The sequence below is a fragment of the Equus przewalskii genome, chromosome 15 (assembly GCF_037783145.1).
Source record: "Equus przewalskii isolate Varuska chromosome 15, EquPr2, whole genome shotgun sequence".
In the NCBI taxonomy this organism is placed as follows: domain Eukaryota; kingdom Metazoa; phylum Chordata; class Mammalia; order Perissodactyla; family Equidae; genus Equus; species Equus przewalskii.
In genome coordinates this window covers 23,160,769-23,186,352 of record NC_091845.1, presented here as the reverse complement: position 1 = coordinate 23,186,352, position 25,584 = coordinate 23,160,769, and the positions used below count along the sequence as shown (strand labels likewise).

At 38.4% G+C, this 25,584-nt stretch overlaps 1 protein-coding gene and 1 long non-coding RNA gene across 4 annotated transcripts in view; one reads left to right on the top strand and one right to left on the bottom strand.

Annotated features, from left to right (window-relative positions):
* Positions 1-10,720, bottom strand: part of LOC139076133 (uncharacterized) — a 104,378-nt gene extending 93,658 nt beyond the window's left edge. For both annotated transcript variants that reach the window (XR_011527423.1, XR_011527422.1), the window contains exon 1: positions 9,748-10,720. This is a non-coding gene — a long non-coding RNA (uncharacterized lncRNA). The remainder of the gene's footprint in view (positions 1-9,747) is intronic.
* The window catches only part of TAFA1 (TAFA chemokine like family member 1), a 465,746-nt gene continuing 446,865 nt past the window's right edge, over positions 6,704-25,584 (top strand). For both annotated transcript variants that reach the window (XM_070576859.1, XM_008517666.2), the window contains exons 1-2: positions 6,704-7,184; positions 9,116-9,236. In XM_070576859.1, the coding sequence (XP_070432960.1) occupies positions 9,119-9,236 (118 nt within the window). In that variant the 5' untranslated portion in view covers positions 6,704-7,184; positions 9,116-9,118. The remainder of the gene's footprint in view (positions 7,185-9,115; positions 9,237-25,584) is intronic.

Sequence of the window (25,584 nt, the reverse complement as noted above, 5' to 3'; positions counted from 1 at the left end):
CAATTTCCTTAACTTAGTGTCATAGCAAGAGAGTAACACAGAATGAGGCAGTCATCCTGAATATGTGTCACCACTTCATAAATGCATGCTGCTGGCTACCAAAAGAACTAGCAAAGGCTATTGCAGGGAGGGAGCACAAAACCTACTTATTTCTAGAAAAACAGTTCATTATGCATGCCGTCTTGATAGTGAACTCATATTTTATTTTTAATTCATTCATTATTATTCATTTATTCATGTAAACATTTGAGTGTCCACTATCTATACCTATATGTATATCTATATACTCGATTATGAAGATACAGCAGTTAACAAGATGCTTGTTCTTCTTGCTCTCATGGTGATTCTAGTAAGAAGATAAAGCAGATATCAAGCAAATAATTCCAGAAATAGTTATTTACAATTGTACTTAAGGCTAGAGAGATGATATCCTGAGGGCTGTAATAGCATGTACCATGGAGAAACTTGATCTGGTTTGGAGCATTACAGAAGACAACTGGGGGAAAGTTTCCCTGTGCCATTCAAAGACCCAAGAGAAGAGTGTAGCAGGGGCCTAGAGTGAGAGTGATTATAAGAGATGAGGCTAGAGAAGTAGAGAGGGGCCAGATCATGCCGAGCCCTGTCAACCATGGTCATGAGTTTGGGTTTTATTTTAAGCTCAATGGAAAATCATTGAAAGATTTTTAAATAACTGAAGTGACCTGACCAACATGCATCTCAAACACATTCCCTCTGGCTGCAGAGTGGGGAAGAGATGGGTGGGAGGTGCACATGTGAAGGCAGGTGGGCTAGCTGGGAAAGTATTATCACAGTTCAGGTGAAAGATGATGCTAGCCCGGGCGAGGGTGTTTGAATGGAGAGGGAGAGAATGGACAGATTTGAGGCGTAGACAGGAAGTCAAATTAATAGAAAGTGACTGATTGGATGCAGAGTTCATGAGGGAGAGGGAGATGGCAAAGAGAGTCTTCCTTTCTGGCTTAAACCATTGAGTAAGTGAAGGGCCATTAGATCACGGTGGATTTGGTGAACAGTGATTACGAATCCAGCTATGGATCTGAGAGTTTTATAAACCAAATAAACCATGTTATTGTTTTTATTATTGTCATCAAAGCAGATATTTTCATGACCTTTATGTGCTTTTAATATATGTTCATACTCTTGTAATAAAGAGACCATTTGGTCTCTAACACGATAGTTTATTTATTACTTTGATTAGAGAGAAGGCAAAGCTGTTGTGGTTTCAACTTTCTCTCTGTTCTAAAAGGAGAATAGGGAAGTGGAAGAACAAAAGAAATGACCTTATTCTTTCTTTCTCCTCTGCCTGGAAGACAGACAAGATAAGCAATAAGGAATTATAATTGATAAAGTAATTACAGAGATAGGCTGCTGGAGGTGAAAAATGAGACTCCTACGTGAAGGTTATCTTTTCTTCCAGCCTAAGAAAAATTTTGTCTTCCATCTCCCTTTTCTTTGTTGCTGAAAATTCTGCCTGATGTATCCAGATCCAAATTAGCATTGAACATCACCAATTTTATAGAAAATGATTTAGCTTCTGCTTATTTTGTTATTAATAATGATTTTTATTCTTTCTTGAGCAGCAGCTTGGATTTTTGGTTTGTTTCTTTGTTGGCTTTTGTTAAGTTTTTTACCTTGTGGATGCTGTGTATTTTAAAGAAATAACTGGTCCTTCTTCACTTCTACTGCTAGGAAGCTTGAACAGTCAAAATAGGGTTTCCTCTGTATCACTTGACGGTTTGCATTTCATGTTCAAACTTCACATGAGGCTCATCTTACTTTGTTTACTTGGCCTTTTATATTTATGATGTAAAATTTATTGTTTCTTTCTAATATTGCTTGCCTAGAATATGATTGCTTAGAGTTTAGGCTATGAGAATCAGAGATGAGTCTGAATCATAGTTCTTCAACCTTACTAGAGGTGCAACATTAGTTCAATCACTAACTTCTTTGAAATTTGGGTTTTCACCTATAAAATAGAGATCACTGTAATATGGACCTATTAGCACTCCTATGAGTAGTGAATAAGACACAGCATGTAAAGGCTCAGCCCAGGGTTTGGCATGTAAAAAGACCCCCCTTCAAACAGCTATTAATATAGTACAGTCATGTGCTGCATAAGGATGGTTTGGTCAACGACCAACCACATATATGATGGTGGTCCCATCAGATTAGTACCATATAGCCTAAGTGTGTGGTGGGCTATACATCATCTAGGTTTGTGTAAATACACCCTAGGGTGTTTGTACAATGACAAAATCACCTAGCGATGCATTTCTCAGAATGTACCCCTGTTGTTAAATGACACATGACTGTAGGATCATCATCATCATTATTATATGATCATCAACCATCATCATTATTTTTATCAACTCCCATTCTCTTGTTATACTTCATCTACTTTCTTTTAATCATTCTGTTCCTCTTCTTAGATTAAAGGTACTTTGAAACAAGACAGGATACAGAATAGAGAAGTAAATAAGACAAGTATGTACAATTTATTAAGACCCTAAATGTAAAACTGATAAGCTAAGGATGTTGCTGTGTATCTGGTTTGGAGCACATAGTAGGACTCCATGGTAGATGGGGAAATTTCAGGTGACTTCCAGAAAAAAACTGATACAACACAAATGATCTATGCGATTGGGCTCTGGGAGAAAGACAGGGTAACATTTCTTAGCTTAGGGAAAAAGTCTATTGCTTACTCATGATCAGAGATTTAAAATAGGTGTCAGCCAACTGATGGGCAGCCCCAGTGACTACAGAAAAGAGAAACTGGGCTTCGGTGCTACAGGAGGGATATAGATTAGAGATAAGGTGCCATGACAATGATCTTTTCATCCATGCCTCCATTTTCATCAGCCAACTGAAACGGAATAAGAAAAACCCTCAGGGTTGTGAAATCACAACCAAAATGTGTTATTTCAAGAAATACTTAGAGCCGATCTAAATGGTGTATATCTAAGCCACTTTAATTTGCATTGGACTGAAACTTGGCGTGTTTCTCAGTCCAGATGTAATTTATTTAAATTCCTTTAGTTGTTTTTCAATTTAGAAATATGCATAGACATAAAATCTTGCATGTCTCAAATTTTTTTCTAGACATTTGTAAATTAAAATTAGCTAAATTATTAAGCGGATTGTTCTTAAACTGAACAGAGGATGGCTTTCATTTCTAATGCCAAGAAAAGAAAAGTGTGGTAATCAGTGGAATGAGGGATTTCCTGGTGGTGCTTTTGGCCTGAATGTGGGATTCAGCCCCTTCAATGGGTTTCTCAAGTAACTTAATAACTCAAAGTATATGTGAGGTTATTGTTTTTTAAGACTTTTATAATCATTTGGACAGACACAGTGAAGAGTTATCCTCCACAGGATACAGTTTTCCACCAAGGAATCCCCATTGACCATTTTGGTCCTCAGTCCTTCTCCTCCTGAGCCTCTAATGTGTTTCTCTCTATCCTCTGCCTCTTTGCCCCCCACCATTTGTTTCCTCCCTCCAGGTTTCCACCTCATTACATCCTCAATCCCCCTTTTCTCCCTCCCCCTGCCTCTTACTATGCAGGGCAATTTGATGAATATTCTTGGCTATTTAATCATTCTGAGCATTTCAGCTTTCATCCCAATTATTTTCACTGGGCCTTTCTTCTGTATAAATGTGGGTTTCTCCAGGGGGAGGAGTTCTGGTGAAAAGGATTTTCTCACAAATGTACATAAACTTACATACTCTATTTGAATGTGTGTCTTTAGGCATTTGGCCTGGATCATGGTTTGAACACCCAACTCCTTAGGGTATCTTGAATTCATGAAACTTGGTGGGCTAAGAGAATGGTGCTGTAGCCTTTTGCATTCTGAAATATTGTGCTGGCATAACAACATGGCTGAGCGGAACATGATCATGGGCCACATGAGAGATCAGTTTATAACTCTTGGCTTATAAGAACCCTAAGGGTTTTCAGCTGCAATAATCAATGCTTTGGATTTATCACTGCTTTGATAAAAAATCTATATCTATTGCAGGGGGTTCTGTGAAGGTAGGAACTTGGTCTGATGTGTTTACTGCTGTCTCCTCGGGCCTTAGGGCAGTACATGGAACATAAAAACTTGATGAATACATGAATAATACAAGTTAAAGTCTTCATCAATCAGGACAGACTATGTTATGCCACAATAACAAGTAGCCCCTGAGTCTCAATTGCTCTAAGAACAAACTATTGCTTATTCACTATGTGCATCCATTACGGGTTGGTAGGACTAGGGGAGAGCCTCTGCTCTGTGTAGTCACTCAAGGATCCAGCTGATAGTGCTAGTCTCTGTTCCAGAGGCAAAGAGAGATGTGGAGGGTGTCGCTTCAACAATTAAAGGCTCCAGCCTCAAAGCAATACCATCAGTTCTGCTTACACCTTATCGGTCAGAACTTTATAGCTCACACAACCAGGAAGTGCAATTCTACCGTGGGCAGAAGGTGGAAAGGACTAACTTCTTCGAAAAGTGTAAGAGTAGTTTTGTTTTGAATTGGGAGAATGGACGAAATGGTCTTAAATGTCAATATCTGTTGATGCTTCTATTATTAGGACAAATGATCATTGGCTGTTATACAATGGACTACAAGGTACTTGGAAGAAAAAATGTTGAACAGTGTTGATATCTTGTTCCAACACACACACACACACACACACACACACACACACACACACGAGTTACTTAAACCTGAAAGAGCAAGTCTTTCTTCCATTCTTTTTTTTTTTTTAAATTTTTCAGCAATGCCTGTCTCAGTGCCTTGGATGTAATCCATTAGTACATGTTTCTAGTTTACTAAATTGAACTGAATTGTAGGTAGGTAACTATGTTGGGTGTCAATTTAATCCCTAGAAATGAAGAACATAATGGTTGCAGTTTTTCAAAATGGTAACCTTAATTAGTGAATGTGAACTTCCTTTTAATTTTTATGCATTAGCATAGCAAAAACAAAACCAAAAAAATCATAAAGACTATATTCCAGACTTCTATATTTCAAATGTATGGAATGTACTTAACACATGCCTCGTGAAAGAATAAATAATTTTTTGAGATCGTCTTAATGCTAAATAAGAAAATGTAATGGTTAATTTTGGGGGCTTGTTTTTCCCATAAGGTATTTTGTCCAAGTGTTTAAGAGATAGGCTCTTGAGCCAGACCACTCGGGTGTGAAACCTGCTCTATCACTTACTATACTCCCTTAAGCAAGTTTCTTAATCTCCCTGTCCCCTCTCGGGTTCCTTATCCATGAAACGGAGATAATAATAATAATACTTATCTTATGAGGTTAGCAAAAAGGATTAAATTACACCTTACAGGCAATATACTATAAAGTAGTGCTAGCACATGGTGACGGTTTAATAAGCATTAGCTTTTGCTACTGCTCTTATTATTATTTTTGTCCTGATATTGCACAGTTGGCATGAACTTTCTGTATATACTCACCAACACAACAATAATAAACCACAGAAATGAAACATGCAATACCAACTAGAACTTTGACGTCCTTGACTTATTTTTAACTCTAAGATTAGCATTTACTGTTATCTTGAGATTTGTTTAGTGGTAAGGTTTAATAAACAGTTGTTATGTTACAAAGAGCTATTACGTGCATACTGTGCAATGTGAAAGACCCGTGGGAAAGACTGATGAGTCTGAAGGGTCCCTCATTCTCTCACTCTACGTAACAAGAGAAAAGAGAATGGCTTCCAAAGACGCATTGCAGCATGGAAACTTCTTTATAATGCTTGTGAAAGGCGCAGTATTCTGAATCATTTCCAAAGGTTTTCAGGGAAGGAAAATTATGAAAACTAGCTTTATTTGGGAAATAATATGAAAGACTAGACAGTATGATCTAGTACAGTGGAGATCAGATCGATGTTGTTCTCTGCCTTGTCCCCAAGCATTTAACACACAGTAGGTGCTTTATAAGTGATTCCTGAAATAACTGAATGAGTATTTCCGAGAATCATTGCCAGTGCAGTCTATAAGTGAAAACTAGGTCACCGTATATGCATCGTTGATGTCAGGTACCATCACACTATATTTCCAAAGAAGAAAATGTTCACGCCATGGCACTAGAAACGAAACGTTGACCTTCTGAGTTTTTCCTCTCCCCATCCCGGCATGTAATTTGAAGGAGAGGAAAATTTAAAAAAAAAGTGCCTTGGGCATATTTCTTTGTCAAAACCCAGCCTTCGATGCTGAAAATGACATATTTCTATTTATTAAACATGTTCAAAAAACTCAGAAGGTTTTTATTGGGCTTATTCATATAAACATCTATCTTGTATTCCGGGTATACCATATTCCCAGATTTAGCTGCCAAAACAATCGATAGACTTAATTTATATAAACCTAACAATATTTATGGTTAACTTACTGGCTAAAAGAACATTAAGAGGTAAGAAATGGGTTATATTTCACTTTCTCATTTACTGTTAGAAGTATAACACCTATTAACACTAGCAATATTTTGCAGAATGCTTTTTTCTTTTGTTTCTCCTTCCCTCTTTACTCTTTCGGCAAATGAATGGTATCAGTAAAATGTCTAACATAGCATGCCAGACAATATAGTGTTAAAGTGCTGCTTGAGTTGTTGAAGAGTTAGTGGGCAGGTATTACAATACACCGTGGCTGTAATAGAGGGTAATGTCACTTTAAGACATGTGATACTTTACAGAGGAGGGATGTATTGAAACAGACTACTGCTACTTACAGCACCAGCACCGTATAGCAGCCTGGCTCCTACATTTTGCTGCCTTACTCTGCCCCGAATGCACTGGAGTGGGGATGGTCCGTCATTAACTATAAACTGATTCTCATCAGGAAACTGCACATTATCTCACCATCACTTCAAAGGTCTCGTCAGGCAGAGGTGACGCCAGGAGATGATTTAAAGGTGAAAATGACAAGGTTTCCACCCCTCAAACCTTGGCTCCTTTTCTGACAATACAGTCTGAATGAACCCTATGTCTTCTTTACTGTGGAAATAGCATCGGAAGAGAAAAATATATTTTTTAATCCTGATAAAGAAGATTACTGGGAAGCTCTTTTTTAAAAATCTCGAATTGTGGCACAGATGGATTTTAGAAAGTGTTAGAGCTTTCCAATGAACACTAATAGAGTACTCTGCTCTTGGCTGGATTTTTCAGGTAAGAAGCCTCTTTAAGGATTTAAGATTCAGAAAGCAGATTTGTAACCTATTCAGTCATATCTAGGGAACTATGTAAGGCTGGATGCATTATTTGGGGGAAACACTGATTAACATAAGGACAACCTCTTGGTAAGACAGCGAGCAGTAAGAGCAAGATGCGGGAACCTTGGAAGTAAAGCTGAGAATTAAAGAAAGTTAAATGGAAAGAAGGAAAATATTGCAAACATCAAGTCACAGAAATCTTTTGAGTGCTAAGATCTATGTGGGTGAAGAAATGAGCAAGAGAAAGCAGAGTCACTGAAAAACTGTTGAGTTTTGATTGTGGTAAGCTTTTTTCAAGTTTAGATGAATTTCCAGTGCATTTTAACTGAAATTCTCAAGCAGTCAACGCATGCCACAGTCACCTCTGTTTTGTCTTTCTATAATTTGCAGGGTATTTTGAAAAGGCCCCCAAATGCATTCATTTCAGGATTCACAGGAGGGGTGTTGCTATTTATCTCTATTGAAGAGAATGTATCTATATTATGCTGATAGTTCTGAAGACAATCAGGCTAAATCTGCTGTATACAAAAGTAAACAGTGGGCAGTGAAACTAATTATAAAGTAAGTGGTCCATCTGAATCACAGACTGGTGCATGAAAGGCACCATGCTGTTGAAAATAATGTTTTCCTACTTTGCACTTAATTATGGTTGTCACCATTTGCCTATTACAGTCCCAAAACCCTTCTTAAAGTCTACGTCTCTCTCCTAAAACCCATAAATTATCCTGTATTATGCCTGTATACATATATATACAATGTATATTTTTGCCTTCTGAACATCACAGTTTTTGAAAGAATACCAATTTCCATGAATAAAGAAGCCACACTGGGAGGTCACTAGCAGCTTTTAAACGTACAGTTGAAATACCTGAAGTGTATGATTTGACAGTGGAAATTAAAAGAAGGAAGAAACAGTCTTGGTTCCAAAGCTCTCTCTGTGAAAGAGAAAAGCATATACTTAACTGGATTCTTGTATAGAAAATGCTTCCATATCACTGGCTGACTAAGGACGATGTTTCAAGTTTGATTAATTTGGCAATATGAAATGCAGCATAAGGTGTTGTTTAAAAAATTGGACTATACGTAGCACAGTTGAGCCTTTGTAGCTCCTAAGATCCTTATGGGTGCAGAGAAGACTGTGAAAGTTTCAGCGCCTAAGAGGTGTATGTTCATCCATAAATACATACACCACCTGTATATGCATATTCATCAACCCTGTACAACAAATGCCACAATGGGATCTTAGGAGGCAAAGCAATATTGTAAATTATGGCTCGCTCTAGGAAAGCAGCCTAGATCTTGCATCTGAAACTCATTCTGGCTGAAGACAATTCCTTCTGGTTTTAAGTCCAGCCCAAAAGACCGGTTCTATCAGGAGATTACAACATGCCTCTGAGAAATGATTACTTAGTTTAGAAGACAGCATACTGATTAAAAATTCATGACTGTAGAATTAAAAAAAAAAGAATCCACTCTTTCCTTTCAGGCTTATGTCAGACTTGCAATGAAGTTAGAATGAACAGGAGTATGCAGCTTTTCAATGCCTGGAATAACTATGGCTTAAAGATCATTGTGTAAAACAGGATGTTTAGTCAGGATACATGTTTCAAACTGCCTAACTGATCGTCAAAAACTTTCATTTATTTTTATATTTTGGCAATCCTTGGAGTTTGGTTTTGCAGAATTTCAAAAATGAATTCATGATCTCCTGGAGCGTGCCTTCCCTCAATCTCACTTCACGGCGTGACCTCTGCTGGGTCATTAATTCCAGCCAGCAAAGTAGCAGAGGGACATGACGTCTGAGACCCCCTTTCTCTTGCCAGTGGGACTGACTGAGCTGGGGGCTTGAAGCTGGCGGTAATCCTTCCTGTCTAATGTTCTCTTTAGAGAATGGCAATGGTCTCTGCGATGTCCTGGGTCCTGTATTTGTGGATAAGTGCTTGTGCAATGCTGCTCTGCCATGGATCCCTTCAGCACACTTTCCAGCAGCACCACCTGCACCGACCAGGTAAGTCCGGAGCTGGCTCCACTGCAGCCTCCTGTCTTACTGCTGTCTCCTTAACAGATGGTTGAAGGCAAGTGACAGAAAGTGCTACAGTGTGGGCAGCTTCCCTCTGAATTCCAAGACGTATTGTTGGTTGGATGCTTTGGGGAAATGGGGGATACTAAAATGCCTTGGAGGTGTTTCTATTAACTTCTCATAAAAGGTCATTTTCTCTGAGTCCCCTCACCACCTTGCACAGACCTTAAAAGGTTTTTTGGTTTTGGATGCTTTGGCCAATTGCAAAATATTCTGCAAAAGGTGGGATAACTTTCAAGATGAGGATTTTTTTAGGGACGCAAAATATGATCTTTGCACCTAATAAAATAATATGTGTATGTTCCTGGGAGGCATTTTTATCTAGTGTAGATCCCATAATCTCCGTGTGTATGTGGCTAAGGATTTTGTGGGGATGTTGGTGCCAAAATTAACTTTGGAGGTAGTTTGTCAGTGAAAAAGAAATTAAAAAGTAACTTACTATTTCTTGTCTGGTTTAATCTTTCTCCTTTTCCCCTTCCTTCACTCTCTGTTCTTCTAGTATGGTCGGTGGCTTTTTTTTTTCCTCTCTCTCTCTCTCTCTCTCTCTCGCCAGTATGAGGGACAAGTTCCTTTATCTTGATTTTTTTCATATTGAATTTTGAGTTCCTGACGCATTTTGCTTTCTTCGTTTTTCTGTTCAAAGTCTATTTCGTCCCCTTCCATGGCCTCACGCTTCAGTCTGGATTTTTCTTTCCTTCTTTGCCCCTCCAGCTTTCTCATTACTGTCCCCCAGCTTGATTGTCCTTACCCGCCCTGGTTCCCGGAAAGATTTCCTTCCATTTTCTGTTTAGCTTCAGCCTTTGCATCCGTTTACTCCACCCTCCACCTTCATCCACCCGACTCTCCACCTCCCCCTCCCATCCGACCGCCAAGTTCGGGCTCTGGGGACCAGTTGCGCTCCCAAGCTTCCGATCCTCGCTTCTCCAGTGCTCCCAGCCCCTCCATACCCCTCTCCAAATCCATTCCTGGCCTCCTCCCATGCGCTGGCTTCCTCCAGCTGCGCGGTCCAGCCTTTCCCTGGCTGCGCAGCCGGCCTGGGCACCGATCCTGGGCTCTTCCGCACAGTCCTCCAGAAGCACCTCCCAGGGCGCTGCTTGCTGCCTCCAGGGGTTCTGCTTCCCGGCTCGGGGCAGGATCCAAAGAGCACGGGCGCAGCCGGGGTCCTCCTGCGCGTCCGCACCAGGCTGTAGTCGAGCGCATCAGCTTGCTGCTTGCTAGAGCCTGGGTCGCCCCTGGAGGAGAGGCGTGTGGAGGGGCTGAGTTTGGGGCAGAGGCTGGGGGCTACCTCTGGACCCCTGCCACCCTCGTTCCCCACGCCCTGGGTTGGGGAGGGAAGGCGAGGGGGCGCTGGTGCCCCTGCAGGTGGGCGTGGGAACCGCTCTGCCGCTGCTGTGCATTTGTGTTTCTGCCTTGTGTGTCCTGAGCCTGGAGCGCGCACCGCCGGACTCCCCCAGGCTTCAGTGCGGGGGCGGAGGAAAAACAAACGTGGGTTCTGGAAGCCGCACGTTACCTCCAATAGGTTAATCACCAATCTGTTTGGCAAAAATGCCTTTGACATGTTAAATAATCATACAAGTAATACGGGGAATCTGCAGTCACTGTAATACTTAATAAGAAAAGATAACAAAAATAACTATTGTGAGTGTTTTAGGCACGCTCCCAAGGTTAATACACATTGTTTGGCTTAATCCTTATACAAGTAGGAGTAAACCCCCTTACCCCCATTGCCCTGAGGGATTGGGTGACTGGTTTGAGACCACGCAGCCATTATCTGCCATTGGAAGTCTGTCCCAAAGAGGACATAATGTCTCCCGGTGCACAGAATAATCGTACCAAGTAGGCTCTTTGGGGAGGTGTGAGCTCTGTCGCGTAATTCGTGAAAACTTTTAAGTTATATGAATACATGGACTCCTTTGAACTGCAAACCCATTCCGAAAGGTAGCGGCTATGGCAGCACGTGGTGATGGCAGAGCTCAGGACTGGGCATCTGCTGTCACTTAACATTAGTGATGTGACCTTGGGCAAGTCACTTTTCTTCTCTGAGCTCAATTTCCCATTTAGGGACATTGTGGGGGTAGTAAATAAAATAACCTTCGTGAAAGTGCTTTGAAAAATGTAAAGCTTTTCATAAATATCAGGAATTACTGACATCGCCACTTAATAAACTATAATCGTTCATGTCAGAGATGTTGAATGAATGAAGTTTTGCTTATACAGAGCTAATAATCCGTAGGGTCAGGACAAAAATGTTGTTTTTATTCTTGCTGTTGTTTTTTTAACTATGTGGTACTTGGCTGGAATATGCCCCCAAATGCTATGTGCCTTATTTTGTGCTCTATGCTTATAGTCATGAAAAACAGTGCAGTTTGCAATGACCTTTCACCTAGACTATCTCTATTCATCAGTTAATATATGAGATTTTTTTTGGTGGAGGATTATGGCTATGATATTAGTAATAAGTAAACTCATGTCTTTATGAGGCTTATTATCAACATATTATAGTTTTAAACTGAGAGACACATCACTAGGTTCCAACTGAAATTAGACTCAATGTTTGTTTTTTCCGTTGTCTACCTCTAGAAATTGCTTATTATCACCAATGTATGGGTGATCTCTGCGTCAGGTACCCCAAGAAACTGCAGCAATGAAACCAATTTCAACCCCAAGTGCTTATATGTTTCAAACTCATTTCAGATTCGTTGATGAAATTAAGAAACTATAAATACTCCTTTCTAGATGCAGAAAGATCAAAATGATATTAAACCAAAAGTCTAACAGTTCTATGTAATACGTTTATTCAACTTTCTTGGGTTTTCAACAATAGCTGCCAAGATTAAAGCGATAGATCTTGGACCTAGCAATATTCTAGATTCTTTCAGTCAGGAATACAATCAACTTTAATACCATCTTCTGTTTTGATTTTAAGAGTAAATATATGCTTTTTTTGATGAGAGTTGTGACGTCTCCCCTTGTGGGTCTTAAATCTTCAGGGACACTAATGAAATGTGTATGAAAACAAGAGAGAAATCAGGGCCAGTTATCTGTGACAATCCACCCCTAAATGAGCAAATAAATAAATAAATAGCTGGATAAATGAGCAAAAAGGAAAAAAAAAATCTCATTTTCTCAAATCCGTTAAAACAAGTGACATGATGAGAAAAAAATGAGACACCAGCAGACCCCGAGCTTTGCCACATTTGCCTAAGCTTGAAAAATCGCCTCTTTCATAAAGCAGGAGCAGGCAGACACTGCATGCATACCAAGTATCCAGCAAATGTGAAAAATGACAAATCTTTCACTCAGAGCCCTGAATGAAAGGAGATCGAAGGCCTTACAGCTGCCTCCTCACCTGCTTAGGAACGGCTGGCCCCCTCTCGCCAGCCTCTTACAGGCACTTCGCCATCCCCTATACAGGAAGATTGATGGTGTTCCCATCCCAAACAGCCAATTTCAGTCTCTCAAGAAATAATCCACTACACTGACAGATGAGTGGAATTTGACGCGATGTTCCCTGTGTTCGTCTGTGCCGCACCTGGATGGCACCAGTCAGCCAGGGTCCTTTAGGGGAAATGGTTAGAGATTTGGGCCAATTTCTGCTGTCAAAACATGAAATCCGGACAATGTTTTTGGGAGGCCGTGAATGTGTGAGCCGTCGTCTCAATGCAGTGGGTTTGTACACAAACAGAATGAGAATATGTTAACTAGAAAACTGACTGATTTTAATGTATTCCCCTGCAGTCCCTGAGTACTCCCTATTTTTCATATTTATAGTATTAGGAATGCACCATTTATTTTCAGTTACTCACTAGTTAAGGAAGATTAAAACAGTCAATCAAATGAAAGTGAATTTTAAAATTACACAAATGAGTAAAATGTGCTATAGATTAACAGATTTTTAATATCAATAATTTAATACTTGGCTAAATCAAGTTTTTATTTTGGGAATGATGTAGGAAATTACCAGAACAACTTGAAGAATACTTGTGCCTTTTTAAATCTATATACAGTAAAGCTATAAGGAGGACACAATTTAAAAAAGACAAACTAAACAATGAAAACTCAAAAGTGGTGTTCCATTGTTTCAGGGAATTCAAATAGACAACTTCAACACTTTATAAATCAGTTGTTGTGTAACAGGTAAAAAAGGATGAGTGATTTGCTAAATTTAACTTAGGATTAGTTTTTTTTTCCCTTCATGGATATATGAATCATGACAGCAATTTTAATTGTTACTTAATTTTGAGGGTGTGGGTGTGGGGTGGGGGTGTCCTTGAAACTTAATAAAATATGGATCATTTGAAAATACTTTAGTGAAAAAAGATCCTTGAGATTCTTTAGTAATTTAAAATTATATAGATAGATTACATGAGACAAGAAGTTATAAGTGCCTAATAAATCATTTATTCTTGAGTCACTGCTATTTTATTGACAGGGGTGTATGGAAATGATACATGAAAAGATCACTCTGAATAGAATTATCTATGTAACTTAGACTGATTTAAAGCTATATTAAGCAAACTATATATTTAGAGGTATTCATTTATGACTTTATTATTATATACTGAACATCATTATCCATTTTAAGGTGTGGTATTTTTAATTAAAATATTAAAAAGCATTCTTGTGTGCCTTATACTTACTTTTACCTTATTGTTCAATATTGCTTTATTGAAAACTACTTGAAGAATATGCATTAGAATACCAAGGTATGCTACAATAAAAGATTGTTTTATAATTGTAATATAAAAGAAATAGTGAGAACAACAGTGGTTGCGTATTGGCTTTTTAAGAATGCCTACCAGTACTAGCTTGCTAAGTGTAGTGAATTGGCCTAAGGATTAGAGCAGACAGGTTGTTATTTGGTGTAAGCTGGTGCTAGGGATAATCCATTGATCATCTGATTGATAATATTGACTTCATCCCAGAGTCAGAGCATGCTATGGACATTTGGTAAGACCCCAAAATATCAAAACCAAGTAGAGATGCAAGTAAATATTTTCCATTGATTCCATGGACTTATAAGAGAATTATTACAATGCTATATAAATACTGTTACTTATGTGAGCTCAACCCTATGGCCTCAATTTGTCGTTTGGGAAAATAGATGTTATACCATAGTGTAAGCAAATATTTAGAAGTGGCACAAGTGAACATTAGCCTTTAATTGTTGATTTCTTAAAATTCATTGAAGAGAACTTGAACTTTTAAAAACTCTTCCAATTTTACACTATATAAAAATCTCAAAGCTTGAGCGTATAAATTGGTACACCAGGTTTTGAAAGTCATTTGGCAATATCTCCCAAAATGTAAAAGTGTAAGACCTGACACAATTCCTGTTGTAGACACTTATTCTAAGAAAATGACTGGACAGGTGTGAAAAGATGTATGTTAAGATTTAGTCATTGCAACAGTAACTTTAATGGCAAAAAATTAGAAGGGAATTTCATCTCCATCAAAAGGGGACCAGTAAAAAAGATCATGGTACATCTGCACAATGGGATTCAATGTAGCTATTGCAAAGGTTGAGATATGTTCATATGTGTACTATTGTGGAAAAACGTCCCTGATACGCTGCTGAGTAAAGAAAACAAGGGATAGAATGCTCAGCTTCAAAATAATTTTGGAGAAAAAAATATTTGCACATGCATAAAAAATGTCAGAAAGGATATATGAACATTCTTTATACAGTGTTAGTTCAAACTAGTAGGAGGACTGGAATAATTTAGAGTTTTTATTTCACATAATTCTGTATTTTTTGGATTTGTTTTAGTATGGGTGTCTATTGCTTTTTAATAAAAAGCTCAAAATATTGGTTATAGGGAGTTTTATGACAAAATTAGAAATATATCAAACAACATTTCCAGTTTAAGGAAAAAGAAGGAAGTATAGGGAGGAAAATACCATGAGGCCCCTTTCTTTCTCAGAGCCTTAATCCAATAAAATGTCTAGGCTAGCATTTCCCAGCTCACAAAACACTGTCCCCTCAAGATGCTCCTTGGAAAAAAGCTATTGACTGTTGGGGTAGCACTCGCTGCATGATATGTTCGCCTCTTGGAGATCTGCAGTGCATGTAGGTGTATGAAAGTTCCAGAAAGATTTGCAGATAGGAAATCTGATTGTGTGTAATTCAAATTTTGCAAACATTTTTTTATTTGGTCGACATCTATAGTGCCTGTTCATATCACATGTGCTGAGAAGTATGGGCCAAGATAATTCTGGAATCCTGTGCTATTCATCTGTTTATCTCCCACTTCTAGTAAGGAACTTGACATATAATAGGTGTTCAGAAAATATTTGTGAAATTATTAAGGAAAGAAGGAATGACTGTTCTGGTGGAATCTTAAACTCTCCCTCATTTGTTACTATTTGTGTGTGAGTATGTGTGCGAGTGTTCGTGTGTGCGTATGAATGGATGCATGTGTGTCTGTTTGTGTGTTTAGGAGATAGTTCAAATGGAGAATAACATAAACATTAAATTGCCAGCATAACATACACATGTGAGTATTTGCGTATCTGCGCAACCTCTTTGAGCCGATGTTTGACTTTATTCTATATTTGGTAGCTATTCCATTAATCAAAACAATCCAAAGAATATACTTACAACTGTAGTAAAAAATTAAATCTCTAAAATTTTCAGTCATGGTATGAATTTTTTTTCCCTAGAGATTTAAAAAATATTATCGTTTTAGTCTTGAGGGAATGAAAAACTTCACTTAGCAAATAGGGAAAGGCCTTTTGCTTTCAAATCTTGGTATCAAAAGGCAAATTCACTTCATCTTTGTTGCAAGGAGAAAATAACACCAGATAAGCAATTTTTACTTTCTTTGGGGTAAAGACAAGATGAATTATTATGTTAACAATTTGCATAAACCAATCATGTTCTCCAAATATAATGTCCTCAAAGTACTTAGGGAACCTGTCGGTCCACTATTTCTTTTCTGTCTCTGATTTTATGTAATAGAGATCCATAGAAAGAAAAGAGAAATGATATTATCTAAGATTTTCTCTCAGAAGATGGCTAGATATTCTGAGTGATCTGCCTACTTATTAAGTGGATTCTTCCTCCATTTAGTGAAGGAGTCAAACCAAACCTCACCCTGAGTCTGGAAGGGAGGAAAGCTTCCTACACCCCCAGCCTCAATTCTGCTACTGCACCCTTACCAGATCTTCTTTTCTAGGCGTGCTTCCACTTTACCCAAGAATTAATCCAAGCTAACTGGGTCTGTATATGTCCAAAGGATTTTTCTGATTTCCCACTTGGATGAAGAGTGGGCGGATTGAGTTGCATGCTTTGAAGTGAATACAGAATGCCAGCTGCTAGATTAAGATGAGCTACCCCACAGTGAGGGGAAAAGCACTTCAATGCTCTTGAAATTGACAACACATCCTGGATCTGGGTCAGCAGACCAGCAGGTCCTCCTTCCCACTGAATAAATGCTGTGTAGGTATTCAATAATATTTTCTGATCAACTACGTCAGAACTTTATATCCTTTAATAATGCAAATACTGGTGGGAAAGCTCCATGTTAAGCCTTTTTTATATGAAATGTTGATGAGGAAAGAGCACCAGAGCACAGGTAGGACACCAGAGCTTTCAGGATCTCACTTAAGTTGTCAATTGCAAGGCCACAGATGAGAGCAGTGGAAGGAATCGATGATTTTCATATTGTGCCCAGCAGCTCCAAGGAGGCAATCCCTGCATTCCACAAACAGTTAAGTATATTCTGCCAAATAATAAAGTTTTATGCTGCCTGATGATCTGGTCATTGATTTTATCCATTTGATAGAGCAAGATTCAGTGTAGAATCACCTCTGTATATTTTTAAAAGCCTTCTGCTAAAACTATTTGCAAACTTTCCGGATGATTTCATAGATGGACAAGGCAAATGCCTTCACAGACCAGACAGTTCACAAAAATGAGTGGGCCAGCATGGGGGCCAGATATTACAAAATGCTGAAAACTGTGATGACTAAAGAGCATATGTACATCCAGAGGGCACAACACATCCTTAGCTACCCCCGAGATGGGCTCAATGTGACCAGATCATCCAATGGTACAAGGCAAGCCAGAAACCTAGAATTTTATGTGTAAGTTCATTATCCTTTAAATGTCAGATGGGCCAAGTGAAACTTGACTCAGGACTATATTCCACCTGCAGGATGTCGTGTGTGACCTCAGACAAGATTATCTCCAGCTCCAATATTTTATGATTCCTAATGAGTTTATCAAATTCTTTAATGCAAGCAAGGTAGAGAGAGGCAGAAGGCAGTGGGGCCAAAAGGGGAATTTCTATGCACATGTCCCTTGACCTGCTTTAAAATTATGCCCATGGTTTAGTTCGATCCTGGGTTATACCCAATATGCTAGAACGCTGAGTGTCTCTGAGCCTTTTGTAAGCAGCTAGCTGCTGTCACTGGAGGGCTGATAGAGAGCATTTATATAACGAAGCCAAAGGCCTGGACAGAGGTCTCATTTGAATCACAGGTAAATGTCAATTAACTTTCCTTTAGATTAACGTTAGGGAGAAAGAGTAATCTGTAAATGTAATAAAACAGAGGGCAGCATCAGGCAGCATGGTGATGCCTATATAAAACACTTAATTTAATACTTTATTGAAGTTCTCAAAATCTAGTCTGCAGTTCACTGGTGGGCTATAAATTTATCTCCAGACCCAAAAGTTTTTTTGCAACTGTTGTTCTTTTGGGCAAGTGATTTAAGATTTCGAGTGCATTCATTTTATATGTGATACTTACTAGTATACTTATTAGTCTTAGGTTGCTTATTAGTATACCAGTGAGTTATCATTCTGCTAGAATGACATGTAACTAAGGTTTACTGAGCTGCCTTGATTTAGTATTCCACTAAGAAAACAGGCTGCCAGCTCTTGGAAACATTGCGAAATGCCTGCATGCAAATAATTAGAATTCATGCAATTTTGGGAAGGGTAATTTGTTATCAGAGTATCTTGAGTGTTTTAGTTGTTAGTGATTTTCACTTGCTGTGGTCCTTGCTTTTTAATTATAAATTAGTGTTGGTTTACTTTCATCATTATCAATTAAGTTCGCTGTGGGCTGTTTCATTAACCCTATAGTCTGTAATGATGCATCTTTGCATATTTTGGATTTTAAATTTGCTAAAGACTAGACTTTAAGAGATTCCTGAGTTGTGGTCCAGAAATGATTCATCTATATCTTTATTGTAAAACATGTACATGTAGTCACCCTCAAACTTATTTGTATGGTGACACTTGTATAGTGACATCATTTATATACTGCTTGTGAACCAATGCAACATAATTCTCAAGATAGGTAACATTTTTGGTTTATTTTTACATCCATAGGGCATCACTTCATAATATATGAGCATGTTAATAGGCTCATCTTATTTTATAAAAATAATTAGTGATTCATAAATGTATTTTTCCAAGTATTTGTTACCTAAGTATTTTTCCAGTGGAAACAGGTAGGAATTGGAATTTCACCACCTCAGTGTGCTGTGGTCAGGAAAGTTTGAACACCTCTATTTTATGAAGAAATTCTAACTGGAGGCCAGCTCCTCGTAGAACTCTGAATTTGAAAATACGTGACATAGCAAAAAATAAAAATAAAGTCATTTTTTTGAAATGAAATGGTAAGACATAAGACAGGAGAATGTGCCATTTGGAATCTTTCCAGATGAGGTCTTATTTAGTTGAATTGTTTTTGTAGCTCCTTAAATCTCTTTATCTGATGAAAATGCAAGATGCCATGCACTGGACATGTGCTTGAGAAACTAGGTCACTGGGTGAACATTTGTAGGGCAACATTTTTGACAGCTACTCCCAGGATTGTTTAGAAGTAAGGGCAGATTTATGGCATACCTGCTGCCAATCTCCAGCCCTCTATCTATCACAGGCCTAGGTAATCAATCACAGTGAATGTTCCCACAGAGCCTAGATGTGATTTCAGAATCTTTTTCAATCCTTCTCCAGGCACCGCCTATCAGTTGATTGACACTGGCACGCAAGTTGAGAGTCTTTAACCATCTCTGATGCGGGGTAATTGACTGACCATCTGCAGAACACTCTCCTATCCAAAAAATGCATGCCATGAAGTAGTTCATCAAAAAAATAGAAGAGTGAACCAAAATGTAATTAAATCCAATTTAAATTTAGAAAGCCACACATATGTAGTAACTACTGTTTAAGATAGTGGAGCTTTAGACAATTCCATTGACTTCTAAGAATTGTAAAACTTTCTTTTTATTACCTCTAGGAATTTTTGATTCCTTTCCCCATTCTTCTCTAACTCTATGTCTATGATGCAAAGCTGATTGTGATATAAGCTCTAACCAGATAGGGTGCTCTGTGATCATAAAGCACAAAGCAATTCATTCTGAGCAGAGAAGATTTGGGAAGCCCTCATGAAGGGGGGCGATTTTGTGTTGGGCTTTGAATGTTGGGGAGCAAGTTAGCTAGTAGGAAAACATCAACGGTGGCCTGTTCAACCAAAGGAACAGAACAAGTAAAGATTTAGAGGCAGGTAAGGGGGATAAGGTGGAGCGATGACCCTAAACTAGTTGGAGAAACTCTGTACAGCAGTCTGCCTTATCTGCGGGGGCTGTGTTCCGAGATCCCCAGGGGATGCCTGAAACGGCAGATAGTACTGAACCCTATCTATACTATGTTTTTTCCCATATATACATACTTATGATAAAGCTTAATTTATCACTTAGGCACAGTAAGAGATTAACAACAGTAACTAATAATAAACTAGAACAATTATAACAATATACTGTAATAAAAGTTACTGTAGATCTTAGAAACCTCAGCATATGCTTTTCTTTTCTTATTAAGTCGAGGACTTTCACCTTTTCACTTAAAGGAAGCACTTTATGGCTTCTCTTTGGCGTATCCAAATTGCCAGCATCACTACTCTTGCGCTTTGAAGCCGTTAAGAAGTAAAATAAAGATTTCTCGAACACAAGCACTGCGATACCGTTCAATCTAACTACCAAGATGGCTATGAAGTGACTAATGGGTGGATGGCATATATAGCATGGATCCGCTGGACCAAGGGATGATTCAAGTTGGGGGGAGGGTGACACGGGATTGGGGACAGGATGACTGAGCAGACCAGCACGAGGTTTGCTACTCAGAATGGCAGGCAATTTAAAACTTCTGAATTGTTTATTTCTGAAATTTTCCATTTAATATTTTTCAGATCTTGGTTGACTGTGGGTAGCTGAAAAATGCGGAAAGTGAAACTGTAGATAAGGGCAGACTACTGTATTATTCTAATTAAAGAGAAAGTAAGACTTTTTTTCTTTGTTACTGTTTCATAATCTAAGGCTGCCTTATCAATGTACACTGATGATCACAGGTGGAAGGCTAGGTGAGATGGAAGAAAGGAGCCCCAGGATCCACAATTTGAGTCTCTATGGAAAGCGTGTCAGTTAATTAACAAAAATGCAGCATCTGTACTCTGGCCAGACTCTCTGAGTCCCAAGAAGCCTTTCACAACTTTGAATTATTGTTACCTTTGTGTAATAAAAGACAAAATATGACATTACTGTTGTTTTTAAAAGTCTAGTTATTATATTAGAGGCAACTGCATATATCTAAATCAAAACCTAAGGATAGTCATTTTTATTGCTAACATAGAACAAATTGAATATGTGTTATTCAACAAATGTTTATTGATCACCTACGAGGTGCAGAGAACTATACTTCCACGTTAATAATAGCGAGGTCCCTTTATTATAATCAGTGGTTTAACACTTCTTTCCCCTCCAGCTTGCAAGCTTTGTGAGGGTGGGGAACCCAGCAGTCTAGCAATGACTGAAACAGTGTCTGGCACGTGGTGGGGACCAAATAAATACTTGACGAATGAATGATCTGAAGCATTTGATGTTTCATTGAAGCCTCATGATAACCTTATGAGGTAGAACATCTTTCCATTTTACCCATAAAGAATATCTTAAAGAATAAATTAGGCGATTTGTTCAAGTTCATCCGGCTCAGGAGGACAAGTTGGGAATTTCGTTGGCCTCTGAATAAGGGCTCAGTTTATTGACTCTTTACTGTGTGTAGGCCCTGAGATGGGCTGTTCCTCATGATACGACATTTGATCTGATACCACAACCCTACATGGTCAGTTCTGTGATCCTCCTTCTACAAAACCCTGCAAAATGTGGATAACAATGATAAAGCTGAGAGGAAAACTTAGGGTGTACATCAACTCAGTCAGGTGCTCTTTCCATCAAAACCAACACTGCTTTTAGGAATATCAGCAAGCTAGTCTTCGTGAAATTAAATTACAAAACAAATTTCTATATTGAGGGGCATTGTTCTGCATTAGCAGGCAACTGTGTCTTGGACTTGGCTATATCATGCAATAATTTTGAGTACTGCGACTGAGTAACGCTTTAGTCTTAATTTCGCTGTGCAAACAGGCCTGGCTGAGAATATCTTTTCTTTGCTTATTGGATTAACAGCACCTCATTTTCCAGTATTTTTTATAGGGTTATTGTCTCCCGATAAATTCTTTTAGACTTTGGAGACCCGTTTTGTGCTTCAGGTAGGGAAGCAGCAGCATAGGATAAATCTACATTTATTAGACTTAGTCTTAGTGTAGATTTTCTGTTTTACTTAAAATGAAGTTATAAATCATTCACACTGGAAAGGAGCTCTCTAACTGCAGTTTAACTTTTTGTTAAGACTTTTTGGCATTAATCATGTTAAGACTTTATAAATTCTCTAGAATATTGTAAAGTGGGCTGACCTTTCTGGTAAGGGGTTTGCAGCAGTGTCTTTTTGCTAAAATATGGAATTTGCTATCTTTCCAATAAAATTTGCTAGACTCACAGGCCAATAACACGTCATGTAGAACTTGCTTATATAATCAGACCTGAAGTCTCCCTTTCAAATCCCTCTCATCATCAAAGTAAATACTTTCCTCTGTTCCAAAATACCCTCATGGCCAGTGATGACAAATTTGTGACACACAGCCCACTCTTTGACGATGCCATTGTAGATATTGCTAATCAATATGGAACTCTTTGTACCTGAACCTGGATTCAATCTCTGTATCTTCCCAAGTATGGTGCTCCAGTTATTGAGTTGTTAAAGGAGATAGGAATGGTTTCAAAAACAACCACAATAGCCACCTCCAGAACCATTATCATCACCACCTACACTGTCACATACTGTGTGAAGTGCCTTACATGGACTTACCCCTTTAATTTTGAGATGAAACATGTTGTCCATTCTTGACCTAGGCTGTTCTTACATGTAACTGAATTCTTTCCTCCAGGTGGGTCATGTTATTCATTTAAAAATAATGTTTTAAATGATTAAGCAAGCTAATACATGCAAAGTACTTAGATTGGTTCCTGGAACAGGCTAAGCACACACCATACGTGTAGCATATACATGCATCTTTGAGAATTAGGTGAAGGTTGACTTGCTTGCAGGTTGTTTACCTGACCTCACTCTCTTTGCCACCAGTGACTCTTGGCTAAAGTAGCTGTAGGGATAGGAGCAAGCTTAGTGGTCACACCCCAGCTCTATCATTATCATGCTATTAGCAAACCAGGAGTTCACATGCCAGTTCTATCATTATTGCGTTATTAGTTCTAAGTGTGGGCAAGCCAGTGTAATTCTCCCTGCCTCTCCCATAAAACGGGGATTCCTGTTTATAAAATCCCCACTTTGCAGGCTTTAATAAGGCATAGAGATGATGTCTGTTCTACATCTGCCATCCAGTAGGTATCCAATCATGGCATCTTGTTATATTGTTATGTAAATATATGAATGGCAAAGAAAAGATGGTATAGAAGGAATGTTTGATACTAACACATGCACCCATAATATTTTATTGTGTAAAAAAGGATGCATATAGAAATTTTACAACTTGGACTTATTTACTCACTTATCTCACTGAGGCGTCTGATAATAAAATCCATGTACTCAGCACAGGCAAAAGATAGGAATTTCATGGCTAATCTCTGCTCTGGAATACATAATGGTTAGTCATGATTCTGAGTCAATATGAACAGTCAATACTTACAGTATCCTTCCTTCCAATAGCGTGTTGTATATGTAATTACTGATGGAGGTGCTCTATTCAATGTTTGGTAGAGTCTGTATGACGTCAAATAATAGGAAAGTTTGGTTAATTAATTTAAACCTCTGGCCAATAACTTGTTAATGGGAAAGCATCCAGAAGTCAGCATTGGTGCTTTGTGGTTCTCAGAATGGATTATAACTCTATTATAACACTATTACAAGAGCCACTAGTCAACTGAAACCTTATACCATTTAGCCATACTTCCTCAGGTGTTTTTTCTTTTCATTAACTGTGCTGTCCTTACAATAACCCACCCATTGCCTTTTATCATAGGACCCAAGTACTAAAGGAAGAAACCCAGGTATATACTGATAAACACATTAGTACCTAAATGTCTGTGGGTCTCATCCCAGGGTACCATCTTTGTGTACTCTTATGTGTACCCCATATTTTCTACTCTGAATACAAAAATGATATCTTTGTGTATTAAGGATTGCCTTAGTATCACGGTGTCTGTTATTTTGAGCCTGAGCAAAAACAACAAAAAATGAGGTGCCAATGGTCAGGTTTTTATGTTTTAAGACTCTAGGGGAATTTGAGTGAGCATGAGAAAATAACCTATACAGTTAGAAGCATGGATTAAAGATATTATAAGATGGTGATAAATTTGCAATTAGTATTTCAGAGTCTCTTAAGAACCATACTCAAAAGGCAAGAGCTCTCTCCTGAAGAGGTCAAAGCCTTCTAGAAGACTTGCTGAGTTATTTGATAAAACTTTATTATCTCTTTTTTACTGTTCTCATTAACATACTTCAAAAATGTTGTTAAGTATTTCTGGCAAGCAGAGCAGCAGAGTAATTTTACAGTAGTGTAAAGATTTATTAATTATAATCTTTTCATGAGTCTATTTATATTCAGTTGTGACATTAATAGGTTGCCAAAACAAACTAGAGTTAATTGTATTTAATTAAATTGTTGAAAACAAGTAAGGGTAGTTTATTATTATTGTAAGCAAAAAGCTCTATTGATGTACTTGTTTGTGTGAATAAGATCTGGTGTAAAGTTCTTTCTACTGGGTATGGTATTATTCATCAACAGAAAGCAATATAAAAATGCTAATTCAAGAGAGTTGTCATTATAATAGAACATTTGGAGGTGGAAGCTTCACAGAGTATTTGTAATCTTATAACCAGTGTTAGGTTAATATAGTGGGGTTCCTGGTAAGACAGATGTGCCTGTCTCCCTACTATTCCCTTGAGGAGCTCCAAGTCTGTCTATCTATCCCCTCTTCCTTCCTTGGAGGGGTTATTTGGTCAGGGGAAGTGTCTAAAATATGGGTCAGGCTCCCATGAAAACAATGCTTCAAATGGGACCTGAAAAAATAAGAAAGGCCATTCTAAGAATTAAGCACGGAATTTGGGCAGCAAGGAATTCTAGGCAGAGATAACAGCATTATGAAGGTCTGGAGGCAGAAAGGAAGATACATTAGAAGAATCTGAAGATCAGAAGATCAGGAAAAAGGTCCTCCTTTATCTTGAAGACAGCAGGAGACAAAGGCTGGAAGCTGACTTTGAAAGAAAAGATTTAATTTAGTACACCTCCGCCTCCATTGTATCTTAGATTTTATATACATTAAACATGGATTTTTGAAAAAGTACTTACTATGTGCCTGGCATTGTACAAAGAATTCCATATTATTTCATTAATCCTTCCACTGACCACTGTGAGGCAGCCACTCTTGTTCTCTTCTTTCTACGAATGAGGTTCGGAGAGTTTAAATAAATTTCTCAATGGCACAGCTAATAGGTGGTAAAGCCAGGATTTGATCTAGGGTAATCTGGTTCCAGATGCCATGCTCTTAATGATTATTATACTGAAATTCTTTGCCTCTGCCAGTATCACTAGTTTTAGTTGTGATGGACAGTATTAAGATGGAAATAAATTCACTTCAGAATAGGCTAGGTGACGCTCTGGTAACCAACTGCCTCCAAATCTCAATGGTTTGAGGCAATAAAAGTTGTTTCCTGCTCATGCTACTGTCTGCTGTGGTTGGCTGGAGGCCAGGCTCCCTGTTATCTTGAATCCAGAATTAGGAGCAGCAAATATTTGAAATAGTAGTGTTCATCAAAGCAGAAAAAAGAGTTTGAAGGTAACATTAGCAAATAAATACTTCAGCTTGGAAGTGACACATGTCACTTCTGGTCATGACTCAGTGGCCATACCTGGA